This window comes from Oratosquilla oratoria, chromosome 2 (assembly GCF_046742065.1).
Source record: "Oratosquilla oratoria isolate Oo_2021 chromosome 2, ASM4674206v1, whole genome shotgun sequence".
NCBI classification, from domain to species: domain Eukaryota; kingdom Metazoa; phylum Arthropoda; class Malacostraca; order Stomatopoda; family Squillidae; genus Oratosquilla; species Oratosquilla oratoria.
Window position 1 is genome coordinate 12,336,304 of NC_134778.1, and position 17,825 is coordinate 12,354,128.

Consider the following 17,825-nt stretch of genomic DNA (forward strand, 5'->3'; position numbering starts at 1 on the left):
AGTTGGATGTGAAAGAGTTGTTGCCTTGTGTTTCACTGACTGGAAACTTGTAGCCTGATAGTGGCTAGGAACAGTCTTCAGACATTTTCATAGATCTGTATTAGTGTGAAGGGAGGGAAGCAGTTAATGGTTGTTAATTCTGCTTGTATGGAAAAGATGGAGGAAATACAGTCGGGAATTTGTAGGAAATGTTGGGCCAGGTTCAGACGCTGCACCTCCACATATAAAGATGTTGATGGGTTTTAGACAGGTGGCAAGATCATTTTCTCTGACGTTGTTTCACAGGATCATCGTATGTTACTGGTGCCACTGGAGGAATAGAAAGGACGTTGAGAGAAAGAGTTGAGGGAAAGAAGGTTGGAACTGAGAACATACAGAAAAATAAAAAGAAGCTAATGGTGAAAACCAGTCCTTTTGCAAGGTACCATCCTAGCCCTGAACAAGGGAATACATGATGTAAAACTGAATCATCATCATCATTATCATCATCAATGGAAGCAGTGAAAGGAATATGTGAATCATTAGTTGTGCTGACTGTTATGTATGGGAGAGAGACCTGGGTGTTGAATGCAAGAGGGAGAAATTGTGTGGAGGCAGTGGGAGTGAGCTGCTTGAGTACTATGTACAAGAGTTGTAAAAGAGGAGAAAATAAGGAACAATAAAAGTTCATGAAGGGATTTAGGGACAGTTGTGATTGGGAGAAGAGTGTAACAGGCCAACCTAAGGCTGTATGGGCACATCAAGAGAATGGATGGGAGTAGATATTCTTGGAAAAACTTCTGGTGCTGCAAGTCAGAGCAAAGGGTAGATTAGGGAAAAAGTGGGTGAATGAATCCATGAGAGATCATGGTCAGGGAATCAAACAGAAATGCATATCAATGACAGAGTTTGAAAAGAATGTGTGTGTGTGTGTGTATATATATATAATATATATATATACATACATACATACTGTATACACACACACAGACATGACAAAATTGAATAGACACCAAGAGAAATAATTTAATTTATTAAACAAGCAATTGATACAATTAAAGTGCTTATAAATGGTCACAATGTGAATAACTAATACTTGGTTGACATCCCCTTTGCTTTTTTCAATGCAAGGACCCTTCTAGGCATACTATTGATTAGTTCATGAATATCATCTTGAGGGATTTCTTGCCATGTTTCCCATAGTAATACTAAGAGTTTGGGCTTTGAAGATGGCTTCCTGTTCTTTTTGCAAAGTTGTTGGTCTAATACACCCCAGAGGTGGTCAATAGGGTTCATATCCAGGGACTAACTTGGCCATGGAAGTTTCCTGATCCCATTTTGTCTCAACCATTTTTGTGTTGCTTGAGCAGTGTTGCAAGGAGCTCCATCTTCCATAAATAGGAAGACATATTTACTCATTCTATCACTGGAAAATATTGGAATGAGCCCTTCCTTTAATATAGAAAGGATTGGGCTGTTGAAATGGTGGAACCTGTGGCCTTTTGGAGCACTGTCATTTTCTCTGATGAGTCACGATTTGCATTATTTTCTGATAATGGAAGAGTGGGTCTGGAGACTGCTGTCTTGACAAAATGCCATAATGTGCTTATTTTTGAAAATGGGAAATTTCTTAGATTTTATTATTATTATTTTATATATATTTGTGTTGGTGATGCTTATGAATAATCATTGAAAGCCATTCTGTACACATGCAGCTAAAAAAAATTACCAGTAATTGTATATTTGCTTTGTAAGCATGTATGTTAAAGTTTTGTGATGAATGCATATACTTGTGTGTGAATGGTCTTGCAGGTTGACTTCAGAAAGTCAGCTTGATGCAAGATTTTGTTTATACTGCATTTTTACCAAAACATATATTTGATATTTACAAATTGCCCTGTTCTTGCCTAATGTATCATAATCATGTATCTGGCAGCATTAAAGTCATGTTCCATTGTTGTGACTGTTTGCTGTGCACTAATAGTATTGTCACTGACTTTGCCATCTATTTGGGTTGTGTTATTGCTGTATTCAGCACTGGGAAAATTAGAATATGTATTGTGCACTTGTTGTGTTATTTCATATGTAATATTTAAGATTTGCCTTCTTGTGAAGCTGCTTTTTTCAGAAGGAAATGCCAAAGTTGTGAAAAAGATGCCTATGCTAGGCTCCTGCCATTGTACTTGCCAATATTGCAAACAAAGTACAGAGAAAGACGAGGGTGTGTTTTTGTTTGTAACGTAGGCTTAAGCTGTAGAATTTTCCTTTTAAGGGTATTTGTGGCCATCGACCATCAAATATGGAATCATGTACAAAGATGAATACCGTAAGAATTAGTACAATGGTATCCTTCCATGAATTTATTTTTGTCTGGCTCAAGTGTGCCAGGTTGGGGGAGAGCTTCTGAAGGTGGTCAGATGTGATGAATGTTGTCCTGCCACAAGCTTTTTTTGTATAGTGCAAGGAACATGTATTTATTTGTGAATTTGTACTCTGGTATTTTGTATTTCGGAGAATGTTCTATTCTGTCATAACATATTTTGAATGTTTCAACAAACTAGAAGCTAAAATAAAAGAAACCAGTACTAGATAACTTTTCATTATCATATTGGTGTTTGCATGGATGCATTAAATATGTAACCTTTAAAGATACACTGATGATGTGAACACATTAAAGAGCATAGACGAGCTCAGGATTCTATACAAAGGTTAGATTCACATGTTTGTTAAGCATGAATAATAGAATATAACAGTGCACCAATACTATGCTTACAAGCTCTGAAATCAATATGAAAACTGTTAATTATATAAGAGGTGTAGAAAGCAGAGGTAGATGGAGTGAACTTCAGAGGACAACCTAGGGTAAGATGGATGGACGGAGTAAAAGGGGCTTTGAGCAAGAGGGGAAATATCTGCTGTGTAAGAAAGGGAGAAGGCAGGAGATTGAGGTTATTGGAGGATGGTTGTGTATGGAGGATGTTTTATGCAGCCTGAAAGAATTTCTCCCAGTCTTCTCTACTTTCCACATGAAGGGAGGAGGCTCACAATGTAAGTAAAGTGGCCCTGCTGTGGATGTGCTGTGTCTTGCTGCATTGCTTATGACCCAGGCAGTGGGCAGAGACAAGGATGACCATCCATGTGGAGCTAATAAGAGGAAAAACAAGGGTGGTGGAATGGGTGTGGAGTGGGTGACATGGCTACCTCCCATAACAGGGAGATGGTGATGTTTCCTAGGCTTTAAGGACAAGCCAGCGGCGGTGCCAGGAATTTTTAGTTGGGGAGGCTAAGGGGGGGCTGAGCAAATTTTTTGGGGGGCTAATAGTAATATGATAATACACATATATTATCCTCATTTCAGAAGGGGAGGGGGTTAATGGTTGGGCTAGCACTGATGGCTGACAAATCTTTAGCCCTGGCAATTAAAAATTCCACTTAATAAAATTATTTCAATGAGTGTTTTAAATTTTCAATTTGCTCATTTCAGTTGGGGGGGGCTGGCCACTTTTTTTTCCCATCTCCCTGAGGAATTCCATGGCTGGAATATATAGATAGCGGTAACGTGACAGACATTGCAAGGGGATGGAAATTGGGCTCTTCACTCTTTTGTATTATTCGTATTTGGCATCCGGTAGAGTGCAACACCATTTCCACATTATAATTTCTGAATGGTAAGAAAATGGAAAAAGCCTGAGAGAAATAATTTTTCATTCATTTTTATATATGTGAAGGGCACTTTTGGGGCACAGGGCACAGGGGCAGGTGCTCGGGCACCCCCCCCCCCCCTTTGCACGGGCCTGATAGATATTATTTATGCTAGAGTCCCTTTTCCTTGTATAAATTTGTGTCAAATCACTCTCTTGGATCATAAATAAAACAAATTCAGCCACTCCCACCATAGCACCCTAGGGACAATGGGTCCCCCGTACCCCTACCATACAGTTCACATTGAGGCAAATGCAGCAAGGCAGAGCTCATCCACATGCAAGTTTTGTGATTCTTTAAGATAAACACAAGAAATATGCTGTAATACCTGCCATTTATTTTATCTTATTTATTTTAAGTTATCATATTTTTTGTTCCTTATCTAGTACACATGATTATAATTGCAACCAACAAAAGGATCTTGGATCAGAGTCCAATTTGTACTAAAACACTTAAAACATACGAAAAGAATTGTGGTAGTACAATGCAGATTACGGTATATGGAACGAGTCACCCAACTTGAAACTTTGGATAAGACGTGTAGGTTACCCACCTGTTATATACAAGTAAGACACAAATATCGTAAAGCACTATGAACACAATAAACCTAAGGTAAGGGATTTCCACTGTATGGAAAGGCACAATGAAGCTGCAAGCTCTTCCATACACCTAATTTTTAACCTCAGTGTACAGTGAGCAGTGTTGGCCACACTGCACCTATTCCCCTAGAACTAGTCCCTATGTACTAATGCAACCATGTAATTTCTGGATGCCTGGTTGGCGATTTTGTTCAGGAAGTTGGTCGGCCCAATCTGTTGAACCGAGCGTCTTGAAGTTCACTCACCTCATAATATTCTCCTTCACATATATCTTATTATATTTATATATGATTATAATGATCAAAACTACTCTTATTCCATCACAATGTTTCAGTATAGGGAAAGATGGGGGTAGAGAGATGAAGAGTTACTGAGCCAAGCATCTTAAGTTTAGTGACGCTTAGCCCCAACATTACGCTCCCGAGCCCTTGACAGACGTCCCATTAGTCTCTTCGACCCTGGCTTCCCCACTCCTAAACCTCATTCCATTTTCCTACCTAGGGGCATATGCCCTAGGGCGGCACATTTAGGGGTGTTGGCAATTCTAGTCTGGACATGCCACCCACAAGGCTAACAAAATAACTATAATAACTAAAGGTCAAAGGGGGCATGAATATCTTACCGTAATATACGAATTTTGCTTTAGAATTAGCAGAATATGAAATACTTCCCCCCCATATCCTTTCTGCATTAGGGACATTATATAACATTTTTAAAACCTGTTTAACTATTTCGCAAGCCAGTGGCTATGATAGGCAGTAAGGAATGGTGGTGATGGGGGAAGGAGGGGGGTGCATCACTGAGAAATTTGCCCCGGGGCGACACTTAGGCATTAATAATAATAATAATAATTATAATAATAATAATAATAATAACAATAATAATAATAATAATAATAATAATAATAATAATAATAATAATAATAATAATAATAATAATAATAATAATTATAATAATAATAATAATCAATAACAATAATAATAATAATAATAATGATAATAATAATAATAATGATAGTAATGATAATGATAATGATAATAATAATAATATTAATAATAATAACAATAATGATAATAATAATAAAATAATAATAATGATAATAATAATAATAATAATAATAATAATAATAGATTTGGCAAAGAATCATTAAACATGAAGTGCAGATAATGACAAGAACACGTAGTTCGAAATAATAATTGCAAATTGCCGAGGATAACACAAAAAAAGCTCTGATCTTATTCATTTAGGAGTATTCCTGAGGGTGTACATAAAATCCATGTTATGGAACCTATACAGTCTTCTCTTCCTTTTGTTTGTATGCAGAATTTTTGTAGATAACCTAAGGAATGGAATTGTATTCTCATGTTTGGATATTTCTGTCCACCACGTTTGTGATTCATCATGGTATTCGTATCACGTGTTGGACTCGTGATCGACAGCTATTTCCCTCCCGGAAGAGAGCTCAAAGCTCGTATGACCGATCTATGGGTAATGCTGTGACCTTACACGCATCCCCCAACTCCCCGCCCATGAGAGTTGGAGTAACGACTCGAAGCGCAGCGATACTGAAATAATTTCAGCCCTGGGCAGGAATCGAATCCGAACCGCCATAGTGACAGTCAGGGACTCTATCAATCGAGCCACCGAATCGTATGATTACTAGTGCCAAGAGGAGGGAATTGTACTTATTAGCTTACTAACTGCAAACAACACGTTTGTCACATGGACTCAGAGAAAGAAGGGGGATATCTTATAATTTACGGTTATTGGAATTAGCATACTGATTACATACTGGATGTCATACTTAAACATCATTACGAAAAAAAAAATGCATAGGAAAATTTTCTGGCATTACAAGTAATTATTATTATTAGTTATCTCCTTACTTTTTATTGTTTATAAATTACCATTATCTATATGTTTATTGATTATTATCTATTTTTGTTTGATTTTATCATTATATGTTTATTTATTTTCATTTCCGACCTAGTTATGGAACAAAAGGCCTTCTGTCGGCATGCTATTCCCTTTGTAATACAAAATATAAAGAGGAACTAATAATAAGAAGCAAAGAGGAGTGGTAGCTGGTCACAGGTATGCTAGAGAGTCTTGGTGAGCAATCAGCCCTTCCATATAAAGTATTACTTGGTCTTTTTCTTTCTTTTCTAATCGACCCTACGCTATTTTAAGCCATCTTCCTGGCTTCAACAAGATGTGCCGACCTTGGGTGACGCTCATTTTTGAGGTATCATAGGCCTGCAGGATTAAGTAATTATTTGACATTGAATCAATATAGGCTGCATAAAGTGCAGATAAAGAAAAGAACATATAGTTCGAAATAACAATTACAAATACCAAAGACAGCAATTACAAATGCCGAGGGTGACCCATAATTCCATAAACAGTTTCACAATGCAAGACACCTCAAAACTGCTCATCCCACAGTCAAGCAGTTGTCTAGAAATGCAGTCATGGGGTCCCCTGCAAAAGAGCCCAGGGAAAAAAAATGGATTGGATTTACCAGCACCCCTCCTGTTATATGAAAGGCTATTTCATTCAAGGATAGAAGGGCTAGTGAATTGTTAGAAGTGAAATAGCACTACGATACTGTTTCAGTCATCACGGTGGCACCTTTTGATACTACAAAGGTCTTAATTCCTCATATTAGGGAAGGTGGCCAAATCAAAGTATGTTCTTTTTGTTCTGATTCTACATAGGAGAAAAGTACGGAATGAAGTATCTTCCTGCTCCTCCGTCCCTACACACACACTGAGTCACCATTTTCAAGTTTCAACATTCAGAGGACGTGACGATGGTCTCTTTGTTTCCAACTAAAGAAAAAAAAAAACTGTTGCCTATGGTGGGTAATAAAATTTAACCAAATAGGTTATACTGATTATATATATCATGACATTCAAACTTAAAAGGGGTATTCCAAAAATGTCGACATGAGAATGTCAACCTGCGTTTGTCAACAATAGCGCGGGTGAAGTGTTGTTGTGAGTGCTTAGTGAAAAAACGGAAAATTCGATGGATACGAAGACGGATATCGATGGTTTGACGTCAAATATAGTTTCAGTCAGTACAGGAATGATTATTTGGGACATTTTTCATATGTTTAAGGGTAGGATTATGGTTGGTCAAAGGAAAAAAAATATTGGAGAAGTGCACACCTATGCGATATAGCAATAGAAAATTAATTATTAATTTTGTAAATCATAATACATCGGCGTAATGTGCGATTTTTCTTGGCGGAAATAAATAAAAAAACGTTGCTTAAACCGATTTATTAACGAACGAAGTCGCGGCGGTTGAATGATAGGCCATGTTTGTTTTGATCGATGCCGAGGTCGAAGAAGTGAAAGGATGATGAATTCGTCTACTCTAACCTAACCTGACCTATATTTAGTAATTCGGTACCTCAAATTCTAAAGATCATCCGGGTCGTCGTTGTCGTCACGGATTATTATTGTACCTCATGTAATTAGCAGACGACGGCAGAACCCCGTGTTCTCTCATAAAGCCCAAGGAAACCCTGTTGTCCTTGTAACAGCGTTTATTAACGTCACCTGGGGTTGGAGAACACCTGGTCCACAACGTGAAAGCCATCGTCTAATTGACAGTGACTGGACTGGACAGACAACATGTCTGGACTATAGTAGCGGCTTCGTTCGTTAGTAGATTTGCTTGTAGCAAGATTTTTTGTTATTTATTTCTGCTAAGAAAACAGCATATTATGTTCATGTATTGTAATTTACGAAATTGATATTTAATTTTCTAATGCTATATCGCTAAGCTGTGCACAACTAAAATAATACAGACTTTTGGTAATCTTTAAAGTTGTAAGATCTAATGTTTGGAGCGAAATGTTCCGTAATCTTCATTAGAACTGCGGATACTAAAGGCACTTTCTAACATTCTGATATATATATATATATATATATATATATATATATATATATATATATATATATATATATATATATATATATATCGAAATGTTCATTATTCCTGAATACTTCATTTGAGATATTCCCAGTTGATGGAACTATTTCTATTTTTCTACTATAAGGAAGCATTTTCCGCCGTAAAATCACTATGACAAAATATTTTGTTTTCTCTACAAAAATACATACAATGTCATTGGATATGCTGGAGGAAAATCATTTCCTCCGGGATATCATATTCCTCCCCAAAAGCTGCGGGCTGCAAATTTGCTCCAACAGTCGGAGGAAAAATAGGCCAATGTGATAACGCAGGCCCAGGGACTTTGCACCCGGCGTCAAAGCTGCCCTGCATGGTACTTTGTAGTAGTCTTAACATTTCTTTTAGGATGATAAAGTTTAGAGTATAACAAGAGCAAATGGTGGATCTTTAACATTTTACGGCATGGAGTTGATTTCAACAGCTTAAGAGAGGTAAGAAATGAATATTAATCTGAAACCTAATCTAACCTGACCTAGCCTAACCTAACCTGAACTAACCTAACCTGACCTAACCTAACCTAACCTAAAGATTCATCATGCCGTAAAATGGAAAAGACCCCAAATTGGAAAGAACAAATATCTAAAGAATGTTTTTTTTTGTATGTATTTATGTTGAGTGACCTCTCCTGTTCTCTACACTATTGTATTTAAGCTGTACTTTGTTGTGATACTATGTACTTTGAAAATGTCTTGAATAGACGAAAACGTTCAACATTCCGATATTTGATTTCCTCGAGGTTTCAGAAAAATATCTTCATTCACGTGTTTTATGTGATTACTGTTGCATCTAAAGAATATGAAGAAGTGTGACTTTCCCATTTTCATATAGATTGCTATATATCCGTGTTTGTTGGGACATACTGTAATCAACCAAGGGATGAGGGTGGGGGGGAGCAAGGAGATGAATAAAATCGCCTGACGGCAGCAGCCAGGGTAAGGGAAACAGGACCACGTGGCTCAGAAGGGGGCGATATTGACTCTTATGTCTGGTTCACACTAATACTTTCAACCGCGGCGGTTCCATTACAATGTAAGTCAATGGAGGCGTTCACACGGAACCTCTCAGTTTTTCCTTGACTATGCGGTACCGCCGCTGCTTCTGCACTGTTCAGACCGCTAGTGTGAACAAGGCCTTATGGGTGCCAAGTCCCAGGCGCCAGTTGCCGAGTCACTTGAAACCAAGACAACTTTCGTGTAGAATTGGTGGCAACTGTACTTCTTAGCGTAGATCAGCGTTTCTCAACCTTTTTACCCTTGCATAACCTTTAAAATAAAGTGCATGTCTCAAGGAACCCCTTTGCAAAAAAAAAAAAAAAAAAAAACCGCATACACCATATCTTTCTCGTAATAATAGGTTAGACAGGATGATGTCTATATTACATAATTACAATAATCAAGAATATGTCGTGCTTGTTTGATTATATTACGTATATGAAATTAAAAATCAAAAGTGCATTAGCTTATCTCACTTGTTTTCGCGGAACCCTTAGTGACCTTTTGCGGGAGTCTGGTACTATTTGGCGCCGATGTCTTTGCGTCGTTTTTTTTTTTGGCGATGTAATTTTTTGGCGCCAATTTTGTTGGTGCCAAATTAAAAACAAAAGGGAATAAATGAATTAGTTGAAACTATGATAAAAACTAAATATAGATAAAACCCCATAAAATAATATAAGTCAAACTCACCAGTTTAATGCAGCTCGAGATTGTGGGCTAAACCACGCAAATATTCTAATGGTTCCTTTTCATGGTTGATGTTGACACTCTTCAGCCCGACGCTTTATACTGGTTTTAATTGCGGCTACTTCTACACTTGTTGCTGAAGCACCATGCGAATGTTAGTTTATTTTCTTAATCAATACATTGTCACTAGTGTGTATACGAGCTTTGCACTCGTTTTTGTTTTCACATCTGCAAAACTTGATATTAGGGTCCTTCTTAGTATTCTTGTCCAACACAAATAAGTATCCATTGTGAGTGACTTTTATTATATTTCTCTTACTTAAAATATGTTCAGCCATTTCTGTAGAAGGGTTCAACACGACTATATATAGACTAAGGATAAAAAGGTGTTTTAGAATTCCGAGGTGTAGAGTGGGCGCTCCAATAACCCACTTAAGGACGTCTGAACGAATCCAGTTCGAAGCCTGAACTTCGGCGCCAAAACAATTAGCGCCAAATAATTCGTCGCCAAAAAGAATGGCGCCCAAACATCGGCGCGAAAACATCGGCGCCAAATAGTATCATTCCGCTTTTGCGGAACCTTAGGGTTCCGGGGAACCCTGGCTGAGAAACGCAGGCGTAGAGGATTACAAAGGAGTGTGTCCCATAATTTGGTAACGTGAAAAAGTAAGGAAATGGTTATCATGGTCCATCTCTTAATAAGTAAAGGAAGGATGTCTTGACGAACTTTGGACTATGACTGTACACTGTTGTTACCGCAAGCCCAAAGATAGGAAAAAATAAAACGGGGTCATTGTGAGATACACATATATTTGAATAATGATAATACATAAATATACATACTCGGTTGTCGTGGATATACAATATATACTGTATATATATATATATATATATATATATATATACATATATATATATATATATATGTATATACATATATATATATAATATTTCGTTTCAGCAGTCATGTAGCACCAATCTCTGATGGGCACGATTTGTAGCATTGTGATGTTATATCTATATAAAGCGAACTAGTTGGGTGTTTACTGCACAAGTTGGGGGGAACAAGCGTGGCTTGGTGACTGTACATTGAGGGGAAGACATATATATATATATATTGCAGAAACCACAGGGAAATTAAAGTCGGAATACTGAACGTTTTCGTCTATTACGACATCCTCAGAGTACAAAGAAAGAGAAAATAGAACACAATATTTATACAGAAGAAAGAAAACAGTACCAAATTTCCTAATGGTACCAAATGTCCTTGTGGACCTTTCAGCCACAAGGACATTATTATTCTTTTGTATTTTTTTGTTTGTTTTACTATTACCATTATTATTTCCATGTGTATATGATTGTGTATGTATTTTTTCATTTACTGTTACCATTAATATTTCTGTGTATATGAGTGTGTATGTATGTATAACGTCCGAAAGTTTTATGTGGCATAACCTTTCCAGTTTTCGTATTTCTGTTAAATATATATATTTTTTCTTTCTTTTTCTTTTTTGTACTATTTGATAATATTACTTGTGTTTTGGTTTAACAAAACAATATCATAGGATAGTAAAGCAGTATCTAGTTTCCTAATTGTCCCAATTGTCCTATGGACCTTTCGGCCACATGGTTTTTGTTCTTTTTATTTTATTTTATTTATTATTATTATTTTTACTTGTTACTATCACCATTTCTATGTGTATATGAATGTATATGTATTTTTATTAACATTAACATTTCCATTTGTAATTAAATGTGTTGTATGTATAATGTCCGAAGGTTTTATGTGGCTATGACCTCTCCCAGTTTTCTTTCTTCTGTATAAATATTGTGTTCTATTTTTTCTTTCTTTGTACTCTGAGGATGTCGTAATAGACGAAAACGTTCAGTATTCCGACTTTAATTTCCCTGTGGTTTCTGCAATATCTTTTCGTCACGCGTTATTGTGATTATTTTTGCAATATATATATATATATATATATATATATATATATATATACATATATATATATATAAATATATATATGCATATATATATATTTAAACTTAGAACCCACTGTCGGTGGAAAAAGATAAAAAAGTAAGATGATTGTTCCTGTATATTTCGACCACTCTCTGTGGTCCTCTTCAGCAGAATGATTGCAAAGGTATTGTACAAGGATATATACATAGTAATGAGGTACATGAAGGGAGACATGGGAAGACACAGGTGAAATATATATATATATATATATATATATATATATATATATATATATATATATATATATGCGGAAAACTACAAAGGAAAATTATAAATTATGGACCGAGCGCTTTCATCTATTCAGACATCGTCAGGATGGATAGATGAAAGCGCTCGGTTCGCAGTTTATTATTTTCCTTTGTGGTTTTCCACACACCTAGAATCATGAATGTGATTTTTCCTGCATACATATATATATATACATACATATATATATATATATATATATATATATATATATATATATATATATATATATATATTGTTGCTGTCAGACGGTTTTGTTTAGGTAAGGGGAACCTCCCGTACTCGAATAGGGTCAACTCTCCTACCGCGTCATTCTCTCGGTGGATTAAGTATTACCCTGGTCGTCTCCAGGCGATTTTATTCAGTCGAGGGGTTGAGGGTGGCGGCGTTGTCAGGGTGTCGATCAAGTGCAAACGTGTGCAAATAAGGGAGGATCACATTGGGCTATTTTTCCTTGAACCTCCGATTCATCGGCGTTGCTGCCGAACGCCAGAATTTTTCCCGCCATAAAGTCACTCTGGGAAAGTATGTTGTTTTATCAGCAATTTGCATAAAATATTATTTGATATGATGGAGGAAAATACCACAATGTGATAACTCCTTAAGAGAGTTGGTGGTGAATGTACAAGAGGCAAAGGTGGTGGTTTGTTCCTTGAGAAATGTGCATTGCGGCGCGGGGGGTGAACTGGTAGTATAGCTTGGGAACAGGGGATGGGATACTGTCTTGGTTTCAAGCAGGGATGTCTTAGCGGAGAGGGGGGGGGGAGAGTCAGAGGGGACGCGTGTGGTGGTGGTGGTGGGGGAAAGGTGGAAAAGGGGGAGGGTTTCTCCCATGCCTATCCACCTCGCTCTGCGGGTTTAGACTAACTGCGACAGTTAAAAAGTGCTTAGTTTGCGTCAGAGGAGAGTTTATCTTGAGGCGTCACAAAATGGTACAGGAACCAGGAGCTTCTAGAAGCCTGGGGCCTGGTACAGACTAGAGGGAGCAGAGGCCGCTCCACCACCACCTCCTCTTCCTCCTCCTCCTCCTCCTCCTCTGTTACCATTACCTCTATTCCCACTCCCTCTTCCTCCTGCGGCACCTCCCCTGCGTCCTCCTCCTCCTCCTCCTCCTCCTCTTCCACCTCCTCCGTTGGGGGCCGGAACACCGTACGAGCTCGATGGAGTGGTCACGCCTCCAGAACCTCCGGGTCTGGCGCCGGCTCCTCCAAAACCTCCTCCTCTTCCTCCTCCTCCAACAGCTCCCCCTCCACCTGACGCTCCACCGTATCCAGCAGAACCTCCACCTGATGCCCCACCGAATCCACCGCCGGCGCCTCCACCTGACGCTCCACCGTATCCACCGGCTCCTCCACCTGACGCCCCACGGGATCCACCGCCAGCGCCTCCACCTGATGCTCCACCGTATCCACCGGAACCTCCACCTGACGCCCCACCGAATCCACCGCCGGCGCCTCCACCTGACGCTCCACCATATCCACCAGAACCTCCACCTGACGCCCCACGGAATCCACCGCCAGCGCCTCCACCTGACGCTCCACCGTATCCAGCAGCACCACCTGATGTCCCACGGAATCCACCACCAGCGCCTCCACCTGACGCTCCTCCGTATCCACCGGCACCTCCACCTGATGCTCCACCGCCAGCGCCTCCACCTGACGCTCCACCATATCCAGCGGCTCCTCCACCACCGGCGCCTCCGAATCCGCCTCCACCTCCGTTGATGGCCTGGCCGATCTGAGCGTTGAGGCCGAAGAACTGCTCGGCGGAGGCGCAGTCGAAGTTGTACCACCAGTCGCAGACGAAGTACTGCTGGTTGAAGATGGTCCCGTTCGGGCACAGGAACGAGTCGATCCGGCCCCCGTCCTGGCAGATGTGGAACACCTGAGGGAGGGAGGGAGAAGGGAAGTAAAAAGCCAACACGTTGACATGTAGTTCACCATGGTCTTGGATCACGTGTTGGACTCGTGATCGAAAGCTGTTTCCCTCCCGGAAGAGAGCTCAGAGCTCGTATATGACCGATCTATGGGTAGTACTGTGACCTTATACACACCCAACTTCCCGCCCACGAGAGTTGGAGTAACGCCTCGCAGCGCAGTGATACTGAAAATGTGTGTGTGATCTAATAGAGGTATTCCAATGGGTTAAGGGCTTTAACAAGGGTGATACAGACAAGGTCATCATATTAAGACAGCAGGGCAGGACTCGCAGTTATGCATTTAGACTGGACACACTTAGGTTTAAGAAGGAAATAGGCAAGAAGTGGTTTACCCATAGAGTGGTTAAGGAATGGAATAGACTTGGTAACCCTGGTGTAGTAAGCGCTGACACTATCGGCTGCTTTAAGAAAAGATGAGATAACTTTATGGATAGGTGGTAAGGAACATGGAAGTGCCTAGTGTAGGCCTTAGGGTCTCTTACAGTCTCCTCTATCCTTATGTCTTATGTCTTACACGTGTGTGTGTGTGTGTGTGTGTGTGTGTGTGTGTGTGTGTGTGTGTGTGATATCCGGGGGGGGGAGATGAACTTACTTGACATCCTGCTTCCGGTGCGGTGTCCGCGTAGTATCCGGGGATCTGTCCCTCGCAGGAGAACCCGGTATCCGGAACCGCGGCCAGGACCGGGTAGTCCTGTCCGGGCACGCCGCCTCCGGGGATCAGTTCCGACAGGTCGCCTCCTCCGCCAGGTCCTCCTCCGTAGCCGCCGCCTGTGTTACCTCCAAATCCGCCTCCGGTGTTACCTCCAAATCCGCCTCCGGTGTTACCTCCAAACCCGCCTCCGCCCCCTCCATAGCCGCCTCCACCACCTCCATTACCTCCAAATCCACCACCGCTGCCTCCAAAACCTCCAGTTCCTCCACCTCCTCCTCCTCCACTACTTCCTCCGTATCCTCCACTTCCTCCTCCTCCAAATCCACCACTACCTCCTCCACCTCCAAATCCGCTACTTCCTCCTCCACCTCCTCCAAAGGGTGAGGCAGGAGGAGACTGTTGGAGGTAAGAGGGGGAGGCCAGGCTCAGGCTGGCTGCTGAGGAGAGATCGAGGAAGAATTTCAAGACACTAAACCAAGTGTAAATAGACAAATAATTACATATACATATACATATACCTAAAGGCTGTTTTTCCCCCTTACACGGGAGGTAGCCAAAAAGACAAAGGCACAGAAACCACCCCCACCCATTCCATCCCCTACATGCTCCACTCCCCTCTACCCTCCTCCCTTCCCCTTATCTTGGCACCTCCTGGATGACGGGTCATCCCTGCATCCTGTCTCCACTGCCCTGGGTCAGAAGCAGTGTCGCAAGACACAGCACATCCACAGCAAATTAAGAATAGATAAATAAACTACTTATGATGAGTAAAGGGTTAAGCTACAGTGTCTGACAACGGTGCAGTGAAGAATAAACTAAAGACAAAACACAATAAGTAGATAAAAAAACAAGTAAATAAAAATAGAATAAATATGTAATCACATGGAAACCGAAGCGGACAGGGAAAAGGACACGTTAAAGACAAAACAAAGAACAGAAAACAAACAAACAAACAAAGTTAACCCGTCCCTCTGATTGGTCCGTTCTTGGCTGTCGTGCGCATAGGCTCCACCCCCATGATGACTCTACGCTCCCTGATTGGTTGAAATGATTTCTTCTCAAAACTGGGGCGAGAATATCGTCGAACAAATGAAGAATTGCAACAAATTAGAATGGAATTTTTTAACGCTTTTTGCATTTTATTCTGGTGGAGACATTGGCGATTTCATTCAGCTGATGGACTCAACACTCGTGGGGCCTCGCTCCCTGTCGGATCAGAGCCCCCCTTCAGCTGAATTAAATCGCTTGACGGCAGCCAGATGAAAATAGATAAAGTGCGTCGTGAACTCGGGACTATTCGGTGTAACTTGAAGATTTGTGAGAAAGTCTTTGTTGCCGATACGCTTACGCTAAGGTGGTACCCGTTGGTGTACTTTGCAGGTTTTATTCTGGCTAAGTGTCGTCAGGTGGTTTTATTAAGTTGAGGGGAAAGGGACGGACGGGGATGACTCGTTTCACACGTATCGACTTTTTAATCTTTCGCCGTGCGCCGTGCACGACACGACGTCGTACTCTCCAATAACCATGGGTGAATATAGACGCTTTCACACGTCACGACCACGTGTAAAAACGTCCATAGACACCCATGATTACTGAAGAGCACGACGTCGTGTTGTGGACGGCGCACGGCGAAAAGTCGATACGTGTGAAAGGAGATAAACATGAGTACTCGGGATGCATAGGAGTCCGACCGAGATGACGTCATGTCGCTGTCGTCCGTCCGTCTTCTCCCGTCCACCGTGGCTCTCTCCGTCCGTCACGTGCTGTTGACAGAAACTTAGGGGTTGTTAGTTGGTCAACAATTCCACTGATGTGTAAATGTTGCAAAGTTCGAGTCCCGTGACTCCAAAGGACGACCTCAGTCTCGAGGAGTGTCTTCGAGTCATCCTCGACTCAAAGTTTTGGTTTTGATAAGTCAGAAGTTTGGTTTTGACAAAAAAAAAGTTTTTATAACTCGAAGGACCATATGCTTCGCTAACGTGTAAGTGCAGAACCGAAAATTCGAGTTAAAACAAAAATTTTGACTTTTTTTGAGGCTACTCGAAGACCCTCTTCAAGAAAGAAAAAAAGACTCTGAAGACCGTGGTAGTTCGAGACTTGAATGACAACATTTGAGTATTTCACTTGTACAATCAACGGAGTTCGAAGAGACTTCAACGGCAACCCACCCAGGAGGACCACCGCAGCATAGACCGGTCGGTTCTTCATGGCTGAGAGTTCCTGGAGTTCTTTCAGAGTTCTTTCAGAGTCCCCCAGAGAACCTTCGAAGCCTTCAACGCCTCTTCTTTTTGGAGAAGTCTTCGAGTTGGTACAGAGTTCTCCGGAGTCCTCCAGAGAGTCTTGGAAGCCTTCAAGACCTCAACGCCTCTTCTTCTTGGAAATCGAAAGACGCTTCCAGCGACTCTTGGAAGTGGTGCTGATGGAGAGATGGTTCTGTTTTGACTGGCACAGTTTCCCCAAGAACCGTGACTTATATATTCGCGAAGGCGGACTGCCGGAGATGGCACTCTGTGACGTCACCCAAAGTTGCCAGCTCGTGGAATTTGTGTCCTCATAGGCATTCTCCTACAACGAGGTCATACTTGAAGGGAAGTGTTTAATCTTTTTTATTTATTTATTTTATTTATTTGTTTATTTATTTTGTCACCCGTGTCATATAGAAAAGTACGGAATGAAGTATCTCCTTGCTCCCCCGCCCCTACACACACACTGAGTCACCATTGTCAACATTCAGAGAACGAGCTAATAGTCTCTTTGTTTCCAACTAAAAAAAAAGATGAATAAATAAATAAATAAAAATAAAAAGCGAGGTGGTAAAGGAGAGTCAAACCATTGAATTAGTCATTCCACATTATTAAGAAATTGAAATAATATTGCTGTTGTCTATAGTGGGTAATAAAATTGAATCAAATAGGTTATACAGATTACATATATTATGACATTCAAACTTAAAAGGGGTATTCCAAAAATGTCGACATGAGAATGTCAACCTGCGCTTGTCAACAATGGCACGGGTAAA

At 40.5% G+C, this 17,825-nt stretch overlaps 1 protein-coding gene across 1 annotated transcript; it reads right to left on the reverse strand.

Annotated features, from left to right (window-relative positions):
- Nucleotides 1-1,886: 1,886 nt before the first annotated feature.
- LOC143034406 (uncharacterized) lies at nucleotides 1,887-17,014 on the reverse strand. The gene is made up of 5 exons (XM_076200412.1): nucleotides 16,975-17,014; nucleotides 14,747-15,243; nucleotides 13,832-14,099; nucleotides 13,369-13,708; nucleotides 1,887-2,016 (listed from the first exon to the last, which is right to left on the reverse strand). The coding sequence occupies exons 1-5, from the start codon at nucleotides 17,012-17,014 to the stop codon at nucleotides 1,887-1,889; spliced, it is 1,275 nt and encodes a 424-aa protein (XP_076056527.1).
- Between the last annotated feature and the right edge of the window lie 811 nt (nucleotides 17,015-17,825).

Coding starts and splice junctions, on each gene's coding strand:
- LOC143034406 (XM_076200412.1), bottom strand. CDS start 17,014: ATGAAGAACCGACCGGTCTATGCTGCGGTGGTCCTCCTGG. Junction 13,709..13,831: donor AGCATCAGGTGGAGGTGCCG/GTGGATACGGAG, acceptor GTGGGGCGTCAG/GTGGAGGTTCTGGTGGATAT. Junction 2,017..13,368: donor GTGACCACTCCATCGAGCTC/GTACGGTGTTCC, acceptor TAATTTTCCCAG/TGCTGAATACAGCAATAACA.